We start from the raw sequence: 18256 nt of genomic DNA on the forward strand, positions 1-18256 counted from the left end.
TTTCATGCCGTCTTTTTTTTTCAAAATGGTTTCAATACGTTTCATGCTGAACTAACAATTGTAAAAACTCATACTCGATATTATTAAATAAATAGCTTAACAAAAACAGTGTAAGTAGTTAGAGATAGGTTAACAGTTCACACTTTACTTCTGTCAAAAAAAATCATAATTATTTACATAGGCCTATTCTATTACATATAGTCAATCAATGATCTAGCTAGATCTAGAATCTAGATTTAATATTAAAAATTTATACTAGATCTAGATCCTATTTTTTAATATTTATAGTAGTATTACTATTAGTATAATTAGTATTATACTGAACTAGCTAAAGTAAAAATACTAAAGATAATTGAATATTAAACCACATTTAAGGGTTACATCAATAAAAATGAAATAAATATAAATAAAATAGGCCTAAAGGTTTAACAACAATGTTCCAGATACCTCTCCAGCACATTACTACTGACTACTGCAGCCGAATTGATTACGGCCGTTAAAATGATAGATTACCAAAAAATGTATAGGCCCCCTAAACATTAAGCAGTTTTGGGAGAATTTTTATACCCGTGTCTGACAATAGAATCTTCTTTTTAGAAAGGGGTCTAGGTTACTGGTAGTTAACTAAATACACACATTGCTGGCTAATGTCAATGCTAACCCTGTCCCAGAGGCGTAGCGACCCTTCCCAGCGCCCGGGGACAAACTTTTCAATTCGCACCCCCCATCAAGATTTTGATTTGCACCCCCCCCCCCCGCTCAAACTTTCAATTTGCTTTGCACCCCCCCCCCCTCAAGATTTTTATTTGCACCCCCCTCAAACTTCCGATTAGCACCCCTCTCAACCTTTCAATTTATTTTTCCAACCCATTTTGGCGCCCCCTGAGGTCGGCGCCCGGAGACATATGTCACGCCCCCCCCACTCGCTACGCTACTGCCCTGTCCCTAACCCCTAGACCTACCATATGCCTAACCCTAATTTCATAGTAATTTCTAACCATAAAATTAGTCGAGATTACAATACTACTAACAACCCAACACACCTATTTTAATTTTATGGAAGAGTCTATTATCGGACATCAGTATCTAAAATCATCCGCAGTTTCTAAATATTACCAACATTCTAATTAAAATGTATCAATGTAAGTAATGTTCAAGCAAAGGTTATGCAATTAAAACTTGCTTATCAAGGTAGGATTGTGGGGTAACAAATTAATTCAAATTATAGTTTATAGCCTAATGTTTCAATATAAAAAAAAAAGTTTATAAGCAAACACATCATTTACAAAAAATATTTTAGTCCTCTTTTAAGTTATTTAAAATGAGTAATGATTTGAACATCATTGAATACTTAAAATATTGATTGATATTTAATATGTTAAAGTAGCTTTTAATATTTTTCAGATTGTGTGAATATTTTATGAAGAATGGTTAGATAATAATATTTTTCAGATTTTGGGGATATATATTACGAAGAGTGGTTAGATTATAATATTTTTCAGATTGTGTGAATATTTTACGAACAGTGGTTAAGTTGTCTTTCTGGGTATGTCTGGACAAGGAGCTATATCAGCAGGTAATATTTTCAGATATTATATCAGCAGGTAATATTTTCAGATATTATATCAATCGGTAAAATTTATAAAAATACAAAACAAAAAACACCATTTTTTTAATACTATATAAACTGGACTATGTTTAAGTAATAAGTATAGACCTTGGAAACCTTTATAGTTTATAACATGTAAATCATTTATTGTAATACATACAACATCAACTGATTGTTGGACTTAAAATTAACTTTTTATGTATTTAAGCAGGTCTTGTTATCAACCAGTTTAAATTTTAAAAAATATATTTTGTTTTATATCGTTTTAGGAATTGTCCATAAACGAAATCACACACCTAGAGGGTTGTGGGAGGCATTCGGATATTAAGGATGATAAGTAATGTGTAGAGGGGGTGGGGGAGGGGTCTAAGATGCCACACTTTTGCTTTTAAAATTTAGCCTTCATTTAGAATTTTTAACAGTTGTTTTTTTTGTAAATTGTAATACAACTTGATCCATATGCTCAATTTTAATGTTTTAACAAACTGCTGTTTAAAATAACAAATATTGAAATTTCAAGGGAAGGGGGAGGTGGTGATGGAGTGACTTACCTTTATTTTATTAGGAGGGAGAGGTCTGACTTTTTGTGATTTCAATTAATCATGACAATTTATTCAAATTTTATTTCAGAGGCTGAGTGTGTCAATGTAAAAATGAAAGTTATTTTACCCAATGGGGAAGTAAAGCCGGATGTTTACATCAACCCAGAGAATAAAGTATATGAGGTTTGTTACTGCATTCAATTTTTATAAAACAAGTATTTCACTTGTATTAAATTCATTTTAAAATAGTTTTTCTCTCTTCTATGTTAAGTATTTAAAATTATTTCTTCAATATTTAAATTATATTAAACGTAAAGGTTAAGTGATATGGAATCATGCCTAATACAAGTATTTAACTTGTTTTAAAATCATTTTAAAATTGTTTTTAAAAAAAATGTTCTCTCTCCTATGTTAAGTAATTAAAATTATTTAAATATTTAAATTATATTAAACTTAAAAGTTTAGTGAAATGGAATCATGCTTAAGTATTTATATAACACAATAATACTACTGTACTGCACTGTGTCAACTCAGGTTCATATCCCTTACAATATACCCAACCACCGTAGATTAATTTGGTATAATATTTTTCAGCCACACTGATTTGTTCCTACCAGCCACCACATTTACAGCAGGGGCGTAGCGAGGGGGGGCGGGGGGTGCGGACCGCACCGGGTGACACCATTTAGGGAGGTGTCACCAAGGCAAAAAATAGAAAAATATATAGAAAAAAACTCGAGGGGGGGGTGCAAATCAAAAGTTTGAGGGGGGGGGTGCAAATCGAAAACTCGAGGGGGGGGGTGCAAATCAAAAGTTTGAGGGGGGGGGGTGCAAATCGAAAATTTGAAAGTTTGTCCCAGCATTAAGTGCCGCACCGGGTGGGGTGACACCCGACCTCGCTACGCCACTGATTTACAGTACCACCAAATCTAGATTTGCAGCTTATTTATTCCACAAATGCTAGTGCAAGAAACTAATGTTTATTATATATCAGCCTGATTAACTAAATCAAATGTTTTTAAATATCAGCGAGCCTCCCTCAATATCAGTAATTTATTAAAAAAAAAGAATTAAAAACAAAGTCAAATTAAAAACTAAAATGTAAATTAAACTCTTTAATATTCATTTCCGCCTCTAAAAAACATGATAAATCACACCTTAACCCCATTCACTGTTACATTCAAAGCAATCAGACTGAACATTAAAACCAAGCTTTTTCATGTAATTTGCTAGTGTTCATTATGCCTTCTATTATCTATTAAATCTGTTTTTTTATGTGTTGTATTTAAATAATTGTAAGTTATCTTATCCTGATCAATAAAACATTATATATTATTATTTATTAAATCTGTATTTTGCATGTGCTGTTCTTAAATATTTACAAATTATCTTACCCTTATCAACCAAACATAATGTACTAATATTTTTTTGTTTAGGAGAAAGAAAACATATTAAGAAACAGCAACATACCATATCCGAATTTGTACGTGATGATATTGATGGGAATAGGCTCAGCTAGGACAATTTTAGAGGATAAAAAAGAAATGGAGTTCTACCTGAATCAAATAGCATCTGCAGATGAAGTATACTTGGAAATAAAAAAGAAAAGGTTTGCCGATTTTATTATAATTTTACACATTTTAAATATAAGAATTTTCCAGACTCTTTCTGGCAAAGTAAACTATCTCTAAATACTGGGGAAAACATTAAGAACAAAAGTTTGGAACATTTTTTTGGAGATTATACTTTGCACTTTGTTATTATTAATGTGTAACGCTACACAAAAAGCGGGAGTGATCTACCCTAAACTTTCTCAAATATTCTTATATAACACTATAGGGATGGCAGCTTGGCATATATATATGATTTTTAATCAATTTTTAAATAGGCCTTCTTAAACTTTTTAAAATAGAATAGAATCTTGTGATAAAAAGAATTGCGCACCTAGTGAACGGCAAACAATATGTGTATAAAAGTGCGGAAATTAGTACTTTATAAATTTCATCTGCATTTTTTTTAAAAATCAGAAATAGCATAAAGTACTACTTCCGGTTCATGGAGATTACTCAAAATTTGTCAGAAGACAGAGATTTAGATCTTTTACTTATAAGCGAAATTTCATTTATCCATCTGAAACAGTACTCAAGTTATAGGCTTTTGAAAAATCAATAGTAGATTAAGTTCTACTTTCAGTTACCGGAAATTGATCAAAAGTTGATAATGAACTACAAATTTGATGTAATACTTATATATGAAATTTCATCAACCTAGCTGTAATGGTACTCAAGTTATCGTTTTCACAGACACTCACACACACATACAGACAGAATTGCAAAGCCCATTTTTTCTGACTCGATTACGAGTAAAATGCCCAAATTTTGATTAATCCAGATTCAGAATTTTTGCCCGATTTAAATAAGTCCTCTATACTCTGTATATGATGAAGTACTGAGAAGTAAAATGGTGAAAACTGTTAAAATTTGTTATTTTTGTGCACCATTACTACTACAATACTTCCTGTATACTCTGTATACGAGAAAGTAAAAAGTACCACTGAGACATTAATTATTATTCCTTACAGTTTAAAAAATAAGTACCTGTTACACCATCACTTCACAACATGTGTAAAACTAATGTATGGCATGTTGTTGCTATGTGTTTGAAATGTTATTTTAATAATTTATTCTTTATTTTTAGCTCTGAAATAGAACGGCCGCCCAAGCCTGTCAACGCAGAACTTTTTGGAGTGCACCTAAAGTGAATGCTGCACAGCCATAGGAGTTATATATACAGTCAAATATAAATGATTTTTTTTAAAAAATGAGTCTTGTTTGTGATTACATGTTAGCACTAATGTTTTGTTTTTGTTTAAGAATTGAAAGAGATTTTCCATTCATTGTTAATACTTTCCTCAGTTGTACTAATTAATATTATTGTTTATTTATACACAATTCTAAAATAAATCAAAAGCAACATAAAGATTAGTCTTTATTATTCCTAGTAATATTTTACAACTTCTAAATATTCAATATAAGTGGATAAAGCAAAGAATTCAAATTTTAGGTGTAAAAATAATTACACAAAGTAAAATATCTTAGCTAATATAAACAAATGAAAAAAATAACATGTTTATACAAAACTAACTCAAGATTTTATTTTAAAATAATTTTGTTTTAGTTGAAGAATTAAAATTGATTGTCCATGCATTATTGATACTTTCCTAAAGTTCATGGTTGATGATATTGTCATTTCTAAAAAAAATATGCAATTTTTAAAAATCAATTAATAGTATCATAACTCTTTAGGCTTTATTATGCCTAGTAATATTATTTTACAGCTTCTGAATATTCAATATATATTGATGAAGAAACAAACTAAAATTTTAGGTGTAAAACTAATTTTACAATTTAAATTAAGTAAATGTAACTTAATGAAAAAAAAGTAATAGATTTAAACAAACTCTCAAGGTTTTACTTAAAAATAATTTTTCAGAAACAATGTAAGCCTAAAAATAAAGTTCACTTGTTGAACCTGGTTGTCCATGGGGCAGATGAAGTAGAGTTCACCTGTTTTAGTGACTTCAGCCTAATCATGAAAAAATTGCTTGAAAAATGTAAGAGAAACATTTAATGAATGAAAATGTAACATATCAATACCAATGAAGAAAAGCTGACAAAAGTGGGAAAGAAAATGAGTATGGCCCAACATGTTGTAGAACAATAAATAATGATAATAATTAAAATATAAATATTATTATACTTAAATCTCCTTTTTAGGACATCTAACAGCTTGATCTGTTAATTTTTTCCACCTATATAATATAAACGGTTCCCAGAAAGAAGCACAACGGAAAAAAGTGCAAAAAAAAAGCGCAACAGAAAAAGCGCACACAGAAAAAAGCGCACGCAGAAAAAAGCGCAAATAGAAAAAAGCGCAAACAGAAAAAAACGCACACAGAAAAAAGCGCACACAGAAAAAAACGCAAACGGAAAAAGCGCAAACAGAAAAATGCGCACACAGAAAAAAGCGCAAACAGAATAAAGCGCAAACAGAAAAATGCGCAGCCAGAAAAAAGCGCAAATGCAAATAGCGCAAATAGTAAAAAGCGCAAACAGAAAAAAATGTGCAAGCAGAAATTTCTGCACACAAAACAGTATCGGCGACGGTCGTTAGTTTTGTAAACTGTACTAGACATCTTTTCTTGTAATGAAAATTCATTGACATATGTTACATCTTTTGCGACAGCCTTAATTAGTGCGCTTGGCTTGTATGAAAACTAAATTCGAACTAACTCAATTACATGCTATTTATTTTAACATGACAAGGTAAGCGTCACCCAACTGTTGTGATGTGAGGACAGGTTTGACAATAAACCAACAAAAAGTCTGTATATAATTAACTTCTTTATTGTTTGAAAGTACAAACGAGACCTAGACTGCCTATTAAAGAATGGACCGCCAAACTTTCCTAACCCCACCATTTATAATTTATACCCTACCTAGCCTCTAAATTTCCTGCGCTATTTGTCACTTCCCTCACTGAGTTTTGATAGTCACATGAGTCAGAGTTGATTCTGTCTAGAAATACCACAAGGCAATTTATGGTAATCTCCAGCTGTTTGAGACAACTACCAAAATCATTGACAATGTTCTTTAGTTACATCCATTGCAAGCTTCTTACAAGGGAGATTTTAAGGGGAGATTTGACCAGTGTTTTTTATTTATTGTTAAAACCAAGAAAGTTTTGCACTGCATTCTAAAATTCAGAACATCTCTATTCACTTGGGCTTGCTATTTTATTTTTTAAAAATTGTTTTGCTTCTTTTAAAGCCTTTTTTGCCTTGAAGCCTACTGTAAATGAAAGTAAATTCATCCCTACTCTACTAGCTGGGGTATGCTTAAACAGCCAAAACAACCAGAATAGTGATTGTTAATACCAAATTATTCCTTGATTCTAGAACCTATGCCTACGTCAAATTTTTAACCGCCCCGCGAACCCACTCCTACGTAGGGCCCATTAATCCGATCCATGAGAGTCATGTTTCTATTTTTAATTTGGGAAATTCCATATATATTTCCGAATGTATTTATAGCTAGATCTAGATCTAGATTTCTAGAGCTAGACTAAAAAAATGGCTGATGACTATGGTGATTAATATTTTATTTTAAATTTTAGAGATCTAGATCTAGGTCTATTGGCTATATTAAATACTTATACTTAGGCCCTATACAGTTAAATATATCTAATTTTCTAATCTAGTCTGAGCTCTAAGTCTACTCTAGACTCTAGTACTAGAATCTAGATCTAGAATCTAGTATTTTACTCTAGTAAAATGTAAACAGTCACTAAACAGTCTAGTGAGTCTAGACTTGTGTAGTCTAGAGTAGTAGTGGTAGTCTAGTTACTAGAGTTTACTACAGTAGACTAGTCTAGCTAGAGTCTAGAGTACTCTAGTCTAGAGTCTAGACTCAGATCTAGAATCTAGTCTACATCTCTAGTAGTAGAGTTAGATGTAGAATTCGTGATCTAGATATCTAAAATATTTACTAGATCTAGATCTAGATCTCAAGATCTAGTTAGTAGTTACTAATAAGATCTGATCTTAATAGAAGATCTTATTAGAAGATTCTATTATGATTATTATCGGACACTGGTATAAAAATTCCCCCTAAAAAGGTTTCAAAGTTTCATTCATGTACCCTTTTTTGGTAATCTATCGCGTTTCATTCATGTACCCTTTTTTGGTAATCTATCGCGTTTCATTCATGTACCCTTTTTTGGTAATCTATCTTTTTAGGTTGATCTCTTCGTAGTACTTAAAATCGAAAGAGGTTAATAGTGTGAAAAAAGGTGATTCATTATTTAATTATTAATAACTAAGCATACTGCCTAGCTTTGCTTAGGTTTTAAAATAAGGAAATTGAGAATTTGAATGATTAATTAATTGGTGATTGGCTGTTATGTGGATTGCTTAGGGCCTATGTTTAAATAGTCTTGAGTAATTTTATGTCATGCAAAAATAGGTGGAGTATTCACAAACTTATTACCCGCAAGGTTATTAGAACTGCAAAGGCTTCCTTAACAGTATAAAACAAAAATTAAACTAAATTCAGTTTCGAGATTACTTTTTACAACTTCAGTACACTACATACTTTAAATAATAACAAAATATCGTTTTTAAACAAATGCTATACTTTGTAATTTTTGTTTTTTCTTTTAAATAGTATACGAATTATTTAAAACATATCACTTTAATAAGTTACCTCCCTTGTATAAAGACCAAATGACGTAGTTTGTTTACGTTTCCACAAACAATTGCTTATATAAGAAAATACGGCATCTGGACGAATCTAGCGACCGTAAAAAGTTTTTTCCACCGGAAATAAAGTTTTTTTCTACCCTCCAGGGTCTGTCTACGACCTTACAAAATATAAGGGGTTGTTCGTCAATTTATTTATAATTATCTAATATAAGGAGAATTTCACTCGCGGTCATTTTTTTGCCCTCGTCGAGGGCTTTGAGTCTGACTAACAGTTTTCTCCATACGGCCTAGTCATCTATAGAGGTGCATTCCAAAAATTAGCCAGATGTACCGAGGTTAAGTATCCTAAAATGTGTGTTGAAATTACTCTGTTTTTCATATAAAATACAAAGATTATATAGGGAAATATGACTGGTCAGTTTTGACCCTTTTGTAGATTTTTCCCGGATATGGCAAGTTTTTTCTGACACCCCTAGGCGTTCTTCTACCACCTGACAAAATATCAAGGGGGGTCATTTGGCAAAAGTTTTTTTCGTAATATAGCTCATATAAAGAGAATTTCACTTGCGGTCACTTTATAGCCCTTGTCGAGGGCTTTGAGTCAAACTGACAGTTTTTCCATACGGCATGACCATTTATCTATTAGCATGCAAAAAATAAGCCTGATGTACAGAGGATAAGTACCTTAAAATCGTTGTAGAAATTATCCTGTTTTTACTTAAAATTACAAAGATTATATAGGGAAATACGACTGGTCAGTTTTGACCCATTTCTAGATTTTTCCCGGATATGCAGAGTTTTTTCTGACACCCCTAGGCGTTCTTCTACCACCTCACAAAGTATCAAGTGGGGGTCGTTCGGCAAAAGATTGGTTTGTAATATAGCCCATATAAAGTGCAGGTCAGTCAAGGTCAGTTTTGACCCTTTCTCCAGCACAGGCCTTCGTGTTCTTTTGCCCCAAGGGAGTAGCCTGCCAAATTTGAAGCGCCTGTGGTGCTGGATAGTGCCATATTGGGCACCCAACAACTTTGCTTTATATATAGAAAATTATGGCTTTAATGTTAAATAAAACAGATTGTGATATATTTGTGTCAAATGTAACAGATAATTGAATAATAAACCAAAATCTATTTCTTAATAGATCTACATCAATATACTTTAAATATAGGCCAGAAATTAATTTTAAACAGCAGTTTCTGAGAGCAAGTTTTTCCATATAAACAGCGGCCGTCTGTAAATTAGAGTGGTTTCCATGTAATCTCTAACTATAATTTTACACACAAAAAAAAAACAAACTTAAACTAAGATGGCTGCTTAAGAAATTCAGTAAATGAGCTTGGTTGCATCTGATAAAATCATCGCTAATTTTTAATTATTTATTGAAAAGTTTTAATAAAATTGTTTAAAAACAAGTACATAAATGAAGCTTTAAAACATTTTTGTAATTTTAAAACATAAATCCTCCTAAAAATGTGAAATAATTAGGCGTACTAAAATTTAATGAGTCACATTTCTTTAACATTACTAGCCTCTGCCTTTTTTATGTACTTAAAATGATATATTACCTTCAAATCTAATACTGCTAGACCAGTGGCATAGGCAGTGGGGTTAGGGACCCATGGACCTCTAAAATGAATAGTATTCAACGTTAAGTTGCAGCTTTTGACTTGTGTCTATATTATTTAGGGCTTAAAGACTAAACACTAAAGCCTAGCAGTCTTTAGAACTACAATGTATATTATTGTGATGAGAATTGCTTATAGAATTTAGGTACGATTTTTATTATCGCGCTATATTAATGTTTAATAATCTGGAATGCAGTTAGCCAAGGGAAAGTTGGCCAAGGTTAGATCAGTTACGGAGTGTCGAATGGGGAGGGGTGGGCTACGTGGGTAGGCCTTTGTTGTCTAATATTATTGATAACCGGAAAGCGTCTAGAAATTTAAAAAAACAAACAAACAAAGAAATTTATTAAAGAGCTATTTTATTATTCGCATAGTGGTTCTATAATGTGTATGTTTTTACTACTTCAAACGATTTGAAATTCATTTCACTGATGACAGATAAAACATTGAAACTGAAAACATCTTAATTACCTGATTTGTTTTTAAAAAGATAAATAATACTGAAAATGATAAGGATGGCAGTGGAGTAGGCAAGGGGGGTTAGGACCTTCGAAATGACAATCCTTTATGTTAAGTTACAGCTATTGACGACGATGGACTTGTGTTGCTATCATTTAGTGGTTAAACAACAAACAATCAGGGTCGCAATAGGCGAAGGGAAAGCTGAACAAGGTTATCAGTTAAGGGGTGTGGAAGGGGGTGAGGGTGGGATGAATATTGGTAGGTGTCTATTATAAAATACTACCCGATGCGCATGTGACAGGAAAGCTCGGGCTTGACTCACAATTGTTGACGCAAAACTTTGTGTTGGTAGATAGAAAAACTGGGAAGGTGGTTTAATAGAGATGTAGAGCCAGGAACCTACAGTAGTCATTAAATAAAAGTCCACAATAATCTACCTCCTCTCTTATTAAACAACAAATGCAGAACAAAACAGTTTCTTACAGGCATCTCTTTATGCACTGCCCATCTCAAAGAAAGTCCACCGCCATGTGAATGAAATAGATATAATTTATTATTTATATGTAATATAGAAATATATGCTTTTAACCAATAATGAATATAACTATCAATCTCCCCTCAAAGAAAAATGTCTCAAAGAGACAGAAAACAAATGTATTTACAGCAAAAAAAAAAATTCAAATTTTAATATCAATAGAGCAAAAGTAAATGGCTCTAAAAGACTGCACAAATAAAATAAAGCTACATGAAAATGATAAGAAGAAATGACCAGTCTTTACCAGAGTTTCTTCCAGGCATCTCTTCGGGGGCACCCCCCCCCCCTCCTGAAGAAAGTCTACCGCCCCCCCCCCCCCCACCAAAAACAAAATGGAATTTATATAGAAAATATATACTTTTGACAGTGTCCGCCCCCCCCCCCCCCCAAATTTCAAGTGCACGCCCGGAGAAAAAAGTCTGGAAGAAACACTAGTCTTTACATCTTGGAAATGTTATACCCAGTGAAGGTGATAGCAACCTAGACATTCATTCTAGAATCAGCAAGGCAAGAAATGCTTAAACTGACTCCAGCCATTCAGGAATTCTTATGCACTGTCAAGAGACACCAAGCAAGGAGTCGTAGGCACAGGCATCAATTTGCTTTACTGTATGGCTTACCAACTAGCAACATCACCAGACATGCACATGGAATTCCCAAGAAAAGAGGAAAGTAGGTAGGCCAAAACAAACTTGGAAAATGTCAGCTACTGTTAGTGAAGCAGAAGGAGCCAGAATATCATGGACCCAGCTTGGAGGAATCTCCCAGAACTGAGTATTATGGAGAGGTGTGGTTGTATTTCTTACTCCACAAGGGGTGCGGAGGAATGATGATGATGATAAATAGCTCAGGGGCATGGAGAGTAACAAAGACAATAAACTTTATTATCAGGTCTTTAAAATACAGCTTGAAGGTTCTCTGGTCTGTTCAAACTTCAAATCTGGGATATGTGCACACAAATTATTTAAGTTTTGTAATTTATGAAAAGGCATTTAAATTCTCTCTTAAATGCTTAACAACAGTTTTAAGAGCACCACTATAGTATTTCCCCCTCCCCTCAGTCATGTGTGATTTAGTATTTGGCATTGGTTGCTTAGCTGTATCGCAGGCCTATTAAAGATTAAAGCTAGGATTAAAATTATGATTTAGTTTAAGGATAATGTTTACATGTTTCTACAAAGATATTAAGCAATAAAAATAAATACAGTATTTACCACATATACCATGTTTATACTTAAGAAATCAGTAATACATGTTGTCTAACTTTCTTAAAATAAATATAATTATGTAATTGTTTGAACTATTTTTCTTTCAGAAGGGGAAGTATGTTGTATCGAAGTAGCAAAATTGATCTTACCAGGGGAAATTATAAAGACAAGAGTTCTTCTCGACCACACAAAAACAGTTTGTTCAGTAAGAAAATTTTCTTGACAAGGTTTAATTAAAAATACCTAATTACAAATAATTCTGATACATTTTAACTATACATAAAGTACATTAAGTGATTAAAAAAAAAATTTAATAGGTAAAAAATTGTATTTGACTACTGTCTATTATCATCTTTTCTTGTTTGTGCCCAATATTCATGGGACTGATGAAGTAGAGTTCATGAGTTTCACTGACCTCAGCGTATGTAGGGATAGTGTGATCAGCATTATGCTCAGCCACCTCTACTTTTACTAATGTGAATCAGGTACCCATCAGAGCTGGGTGGACTCAGAGACAATTTACTGACATGAACTTGAGAATCAAACTCGAGACTTTCAGGTTAGCAGTTGGACGCTCTACCATCCAATCACACGGTCCCCATACTTTTTAAAAAATGAATCTAAAATTCGGAATATTTAATAACTGTTTTATTTACGTTAATTTAGGAGAAAGAAAGGCTGTTGAGGGATGCACAAATCGACTACTCAAATAAAAAGTTTGTGATGTTGGCGATAGGTACCCAGAACTCAAGGACAGTTTTAGAAGATGACAAAATAGTTATTTCTTATGCTGAATGTCTAGGAACAGATGTGGAAATAGAAATTATAGAATCTAGGTAATGTTTTAGCATTCATTGGAAATCTACTCAGTGCTTGATAAGTAACTTATTTATACAAGAAAAAATATCTCTTTAACTTCTTCAATTTTTATTTTTATTGAGGGAAAATAACGTTGTGAAGTGAGTTATATTTACAAGGTTGACGATGCTTGATAACATAACCAAGTGATTGCTAAAAAGTTTTTAGATGCAATGTTGGTTTTTCAATTGATTTTATAGTACACCATTTGTCTGACACATCTGATTGGATTGGGCCGCCAAACTTTCCTACCCCCAACCTTTTATACCCCACTGTGAGGGTGGGGGGAAAAAAGCTCCACCAAATGTGAGGGTGGGGGTGAATGAAGATGAAGAGAAGATCCAACACACAGTCCAATTCATTGTGTTCTATAATTCTTTATTTACGCAAATCAATTATTCTACTTCAAGCTAACTAGCCTATACTATATGCTGCTTACTAATACTATGTGGTCAGCTGACCGTCCCACATGACCGGTCAGCTCCTTTATTTCCATTGGTCTGTTTAGCTAACTAAACTACAGCCTGTTTCTACCATCTACCCTGAACTAGTAGCGGCATCACACCCACCTACCATATGCCTTTTCCCGCTTCAGTAAATTTCTTACAGAAGTTGGGTACATTTATATTTATGTTTCATACAAAATACCACTCAGACTTTTGTTTTAGGATAATAAATATAAACTAAAGGGACGTTATTCTAAATCTATGCTATTGTTTACACCACCTCTTTTATAATAATCTATTAAATGCATTCATAAGAAAAGGTTTGAAAAATTTTTTTTTCCATTTTCTGTGATATTAAAATAATATTCTAAGATCTGTATTACATAGTTTCCTAACATTTTATTCATTTTTAATATATGCTATTATTTACACCATCCTCTATTTTAATAATCTATGAAATACATTCATAACAACAGGTTTAATAAAAAAAAACTTTTTTTTCCTCCCATTTTCTATGATAATAGAAAGAAAGTTTTCTAACATTTTATTCATTTTTAATATATTCTAATATTTACACCACTCTCTATAATAATAATCTATCAAATACATTCTTAACTACAGGTTTAATAAAAAAAAAATTTTCCCCATTTTCTATGATAATAGAAAATATCTTAAAATCTGTTTTAGAAAGTTTTCTAACATTTTATTCATTTTTAATATATTATAATATTTACACCACTCTCTATTATAATAATCTATCAAATACATTCTTAACTACAGGTTTAATAAAAAAAATAATTTTTCCCCATTTTCTATGATAATTAAAATTATTAAAACATTTTTTCTAACTTTTTATTTCCCTTAGGCCTGGACTTGAGAACACAGGAGTAACAGCTAAACCAGAAAACTTCGGAGTGTCAATGAAATAAGATTATGAGATGCATAACATTTAGCTTAATTTAAAAAAAAAAATAACATACAAAAAAATAGAAAAAAAAAATTAATAAAACTTCTTGTAGTGTTAAAAAAAAGGATTTAGCAACCAAATATTTGATGTTTTAACTTTTAAATTATAAATCTGATTTGGTATAATTGTGTGAAATCTAGACAAAACAGTAACAACTTTAAATAAACTTTAAAAAAAAATAAAAATGATATATGTGATATTATGGAACAAAACTAAATATTTAGCATTTTAACTTTAAAATATAAATATAAATATAATTTGGTAGGCCTACAAGATGTAAAATAAAAAATTAAAATATTAAAGTGATAGACAGTAGGGTAGTAAGAGCAGTTGAGACTTTTGGAAATCTTTTTGCTTGAAGGTATTTATGGAATGTTATGAACTTATTTATGTAAACATATGGTTAGTTGTATTAAAAGAGGTTTATTAATAATTAATGTATGAATGATCAATGTTGCTGTGTGATTGAATGAACACTGAGACCATGAGTGTAATAAATGCATAAATACTTGTATGGCTAAATAATGTAAAAATATTTTTTTTCTTATTCTGAATTTTAATTTTTCTTTCATCATGTTACATGATTTATGTATTTATCATACATCGCAAGACATAAAATAATATCATCCAACACTCACAGTTATAGTTTTTATCCAAATGAGCAGTCTTCACTTGCTATTTCTAAGGCTGAGCAATTATAAGTTACCTAACAATACTAATAACTGACCATTTTATTTTCTTGATATTTAAACTTTGATACATTATTTTTTAAATTGTTTGAATATTTAAATAAAGATAATGAAGTTGATGTTTGAAAATACTAGAATTAACATCTTTAGCTAAAACATTTTTAACATAGTTTACTTTGTATCTGTAGTCAATTTAGCATTTTTCAAATTAATGTTTTTCATCATTTTTCATTATTTAAAAAATTTCTATCTCTATCATTAGAATTCTGTTGATTTTAAAAGACAAAAAAAAAATGGCAACCCCAGTTTATCTATGTAGGCTACTTGTTGTGATTAACTCCAATCTATATTTTAAACTGCAGGCTTTGGGTTCCTTTTTTTTTAGATTTCACCATTATGTTGGATTGTGTGGTCAACACCATACCAACCAAAACTATACCTCCCTGACTTTTTGAATGACCATTATGGTGACCTTGGGGTCACAGACAAAGGCAGGCTTTTATTTTGTCAGTGGGGGGGGGGGGAAATGTCATTTTAATGGCAAATAAAAACCACTTTTCTTTCTATGCCACATTCAGGTGTAGTAAATCTAGATGTAAGGTTTTCATTTTAAGCTATTACAATATTTTTCTGATTTAGTACATGGTGCCTTTTTGATGACTTAGTTTTATGCTTGAGTTGACCTCATAGTCTCATTCTGACTTGACCACATAGTTGTATATATGACTTGATAACACAGTCATATGTCTGACTTGACAATACAGTCTTATGTCTGACTTCAGTACAGTCTTACACGTCAAAAAAATCTCTATGTGAGCTATCACATAGTTGTTCACTGTTTAAGAAATACTGAACATTAAATTCTTGTTTTTTTATTTTATGTTGCATTTTATTTTTTATTTAACATTCATACTAGACAGAAAACTAGACTCTTACTAAAATTTTTTAGTTCTATTGGAAATCTAAATAGATTTTATATCTTCAAGTGATTGTACTTCTGACTTAATTTTTTGATTTGTGAAACATACTTATTAGATGCTATTTTACTATGGCTCTGTATTTTTCCCCATACATTTTGTTGAGGTTTAAAAGTGAATAAAATCTTTTAGTGAAGTAAGTTACATCAATTGTTCTGTGATTAATGTTGATGTAGGTCACTTAATGGATCTAAATAAAAAAAAAATATATATTTATATTAGTTTTGTTTGTTGCTGATTAAACTGTATTATACATATTTTATAAGTTTTTCTACTTTATTGAAATATATTTATATTAGTTTCATTTATTGTTAATTTAAATTGTATATTACATGTACAGGCTGTTCAAATTAATTGAAATATAAGCTACCATATAATTACACAAAACATGTGCTCAAATTGGAGTAGCTTCAATACTTATAAAAAATATTGCTTAGCCTCATATGAAATGGTACTGATTTAAATATATATATATATATATATATATATATATATATATATATATATATATATATATATATATATATATATATATATATATATATATATATATATATATATATATGTAAAACAACTTCAATGCACATTTGTCAAAATATTTAATTAGACTAACCTATAACTACTTTAGCAAGTCTACAGGGCCCTAACAGTAATTTAAAAATCAATTTTTACCAATAAATAGCAGACTAAATGTTATACAATCATGGTAAATATAGTAGGATAGAGTTTGACATTGATATTTTATTTTTAAAATGATAATTAGCTCATAAATGGAAACTGCATAGAAAAATCAAGTTGTAGGCCTATAGGCTATAATACTAGAATAGCATATTGTTTATTTAAAAATGGGATCATGTGTGTTTGAATGAATTTTCTGCAGTTTGGATGTAGGCCTATTTTTGTTTTGTCCCTACCATTTTCGGTAACTAAATTCAGGTAGAAAAAAAAATGGTTTCGATTGCTACCATGTTGTGCAATAATTTAATATGAAAACAACTAAATAGGTGAAGCGGAAGTTTGGAACTTAAAAAAAAATTACTGGACAAAGAGCGGGGTTTATAGAGCAAAGAAAACAAGGTGTCCCTAATTAAAGCATTATTCATAATCAATCGAAGTGTCTGTCATAAAGGGCACAGATGGGTTGGCTTATGTTTATGTAAATGTAGACTTGAAGGCACAAATGGGACATCTTTGTCGAATAGTAGAGCATACGACTGCTCACCAGATAGTCTTGAGTTCGAATCCTGGTAGAGTCACCCAGCACTGATGCCACTGATGGGTGTCCTAAGTCATGGGCATAGAGCTTAACTTTATTGGCTGTCAGGCTCAAAAGAGAACTTTTAAAGGCAAAAACATATTTGTATGTTCTAGTTATTTGCAAATTTTATAACATTGATTCTCAACCTAAGAGTTAGTTACATTTCTTGATTTTTTAAAACTTTATTTGTCATCCATATATGACGTCACGTTTGTTTTTATGACCAATTTAACCTCTCTTCCTCGCAACCGCTACATATCGTTACAAAAACAATACCGTTGAACCTCAGCCAACAACCCCAAATCCCCCCCCCCCACCAAAAAAAAAATACAGCATATCTTGAACATTTTTTTAAAAAGTTCGATTACTTTTTTTAAAAAAAAATATTGACTGAGCTGTGTCAACATATATAGTATTTTAATTGAAATTTCTATTACAAAAACATTTTTCTCAAACAGCTAAAATTAAAATTCACTCTTAAAAATACAAAAGAGGAACTTCACACGAAAAAATTCTACCGCCCCCCCCCCCCCGAACGAAATGAAATGTATATAATTTATATAGAAAATATATACTTTTAACAGTCTCCGCCCCCCCCCCCCCCCCCCGAAGAAAGTCTACCGCCCCCCCTCCCCGAAAATTTCAAGTGCCCCCCCCCCCTCCCCCCGGAGAAAAAAGTCTGGAAGAAACACTGTTGAACTGCCCCCCCCCCTCCACTTCATCACACATCGTCACATTATCCCCTATTTTTTCATAGTAATTTGTCGTCATTTTTGGACGACCACTTAGTTAAAAAAAACTTTTATACATTAAAGGAT

The 18256-nt window shown here is 31.6% G+C and overlaps 2 protein-coding genes and 1 long non-coding RNA gene across 4 annotated transcripts; 2 read left to right on the forward strand and 1 right to left on the reverse strand.

Annotated features, from left to right (window-relative positions):
* On the forward strand, positions 1–5098 carry LOC131948942 (uncharacterized). 2 transcript variants are annotated; one of them, XM_059310673.1, is made up of 5 exons: positions 1–110; positions 1405–1576; positions 2240–2334; positions 3588–3760; positions 4849–5098. In XM_059310673.1, the coding sequence occupies exons 2-5, from the start codon at positions 1549–1551 to the stop codon at positions 4910–4912; spliced, it is 360 nt and encodes a 119-aa protein (XP_059166656.1). In that variant the 5' UTR covers positions 1–110; positions 1405–1548; the 3' UTR covers positions 4913–5098. The 2 variants fall into 2 exon arrangements, with proteins under 2 accessions (XP_059166656.1, XP_059166655.1); XM_059310672.1 differs by having other exon boundaries at positions 8–110; positions 1503–1576.
* A 4-nt stretch (positions 5099–5102) lies between these two features.
* Positions 5103–7257, reverse strand: LOC131948944 (uncharacterized). Its single transcript, XR_009388093.1, has 3 exons — positions 7088–7257; positions 5674–5736; positions 5103–5402 (listed from the first exon to the last, which is right to left on the reverse strand). It is a non-coding gene; the product is annotated as an uncharacterized LOC131948944 (long non-coding RNA).
* LOC131948943 (uncharacterized) lies at positions 7237–16405 on the forward strand. Its single transcript, XM_059310674.1, has 4 exons — positions 7237–7298; positions 12351–12448; positions 12910–13079; positions 14413–16405. The coding sequence occupies exons 1-4, from the start codon at positions 7283–7285 to the stop codon at positions 14474–14476; spliced, it is 348 nt and encodes a 115-aa protein (XP_059166657.1). The 5' UTR covers positions 7237–7282; the 3' UTR covers positions 14477–16405.
* The last annotated feature ends 1851 nt before the right edge of the window (positions 16406–18256 follow it).

This window comes from Physella acuta, unplaced genomic scaffold, assembly GCF_028476545.2.
Source record: "Physella acuta isolate Inbredline_101_S28 unplaced genomic scaffold, ASM2847654v3 ptg000666l, whole genome shotgun sequence".
Classification (NCBI taxonomy): Eukaryota; Metazoa; Mollusca; class Gastropoda; family Physidae; genus Physella; species Physella acuta.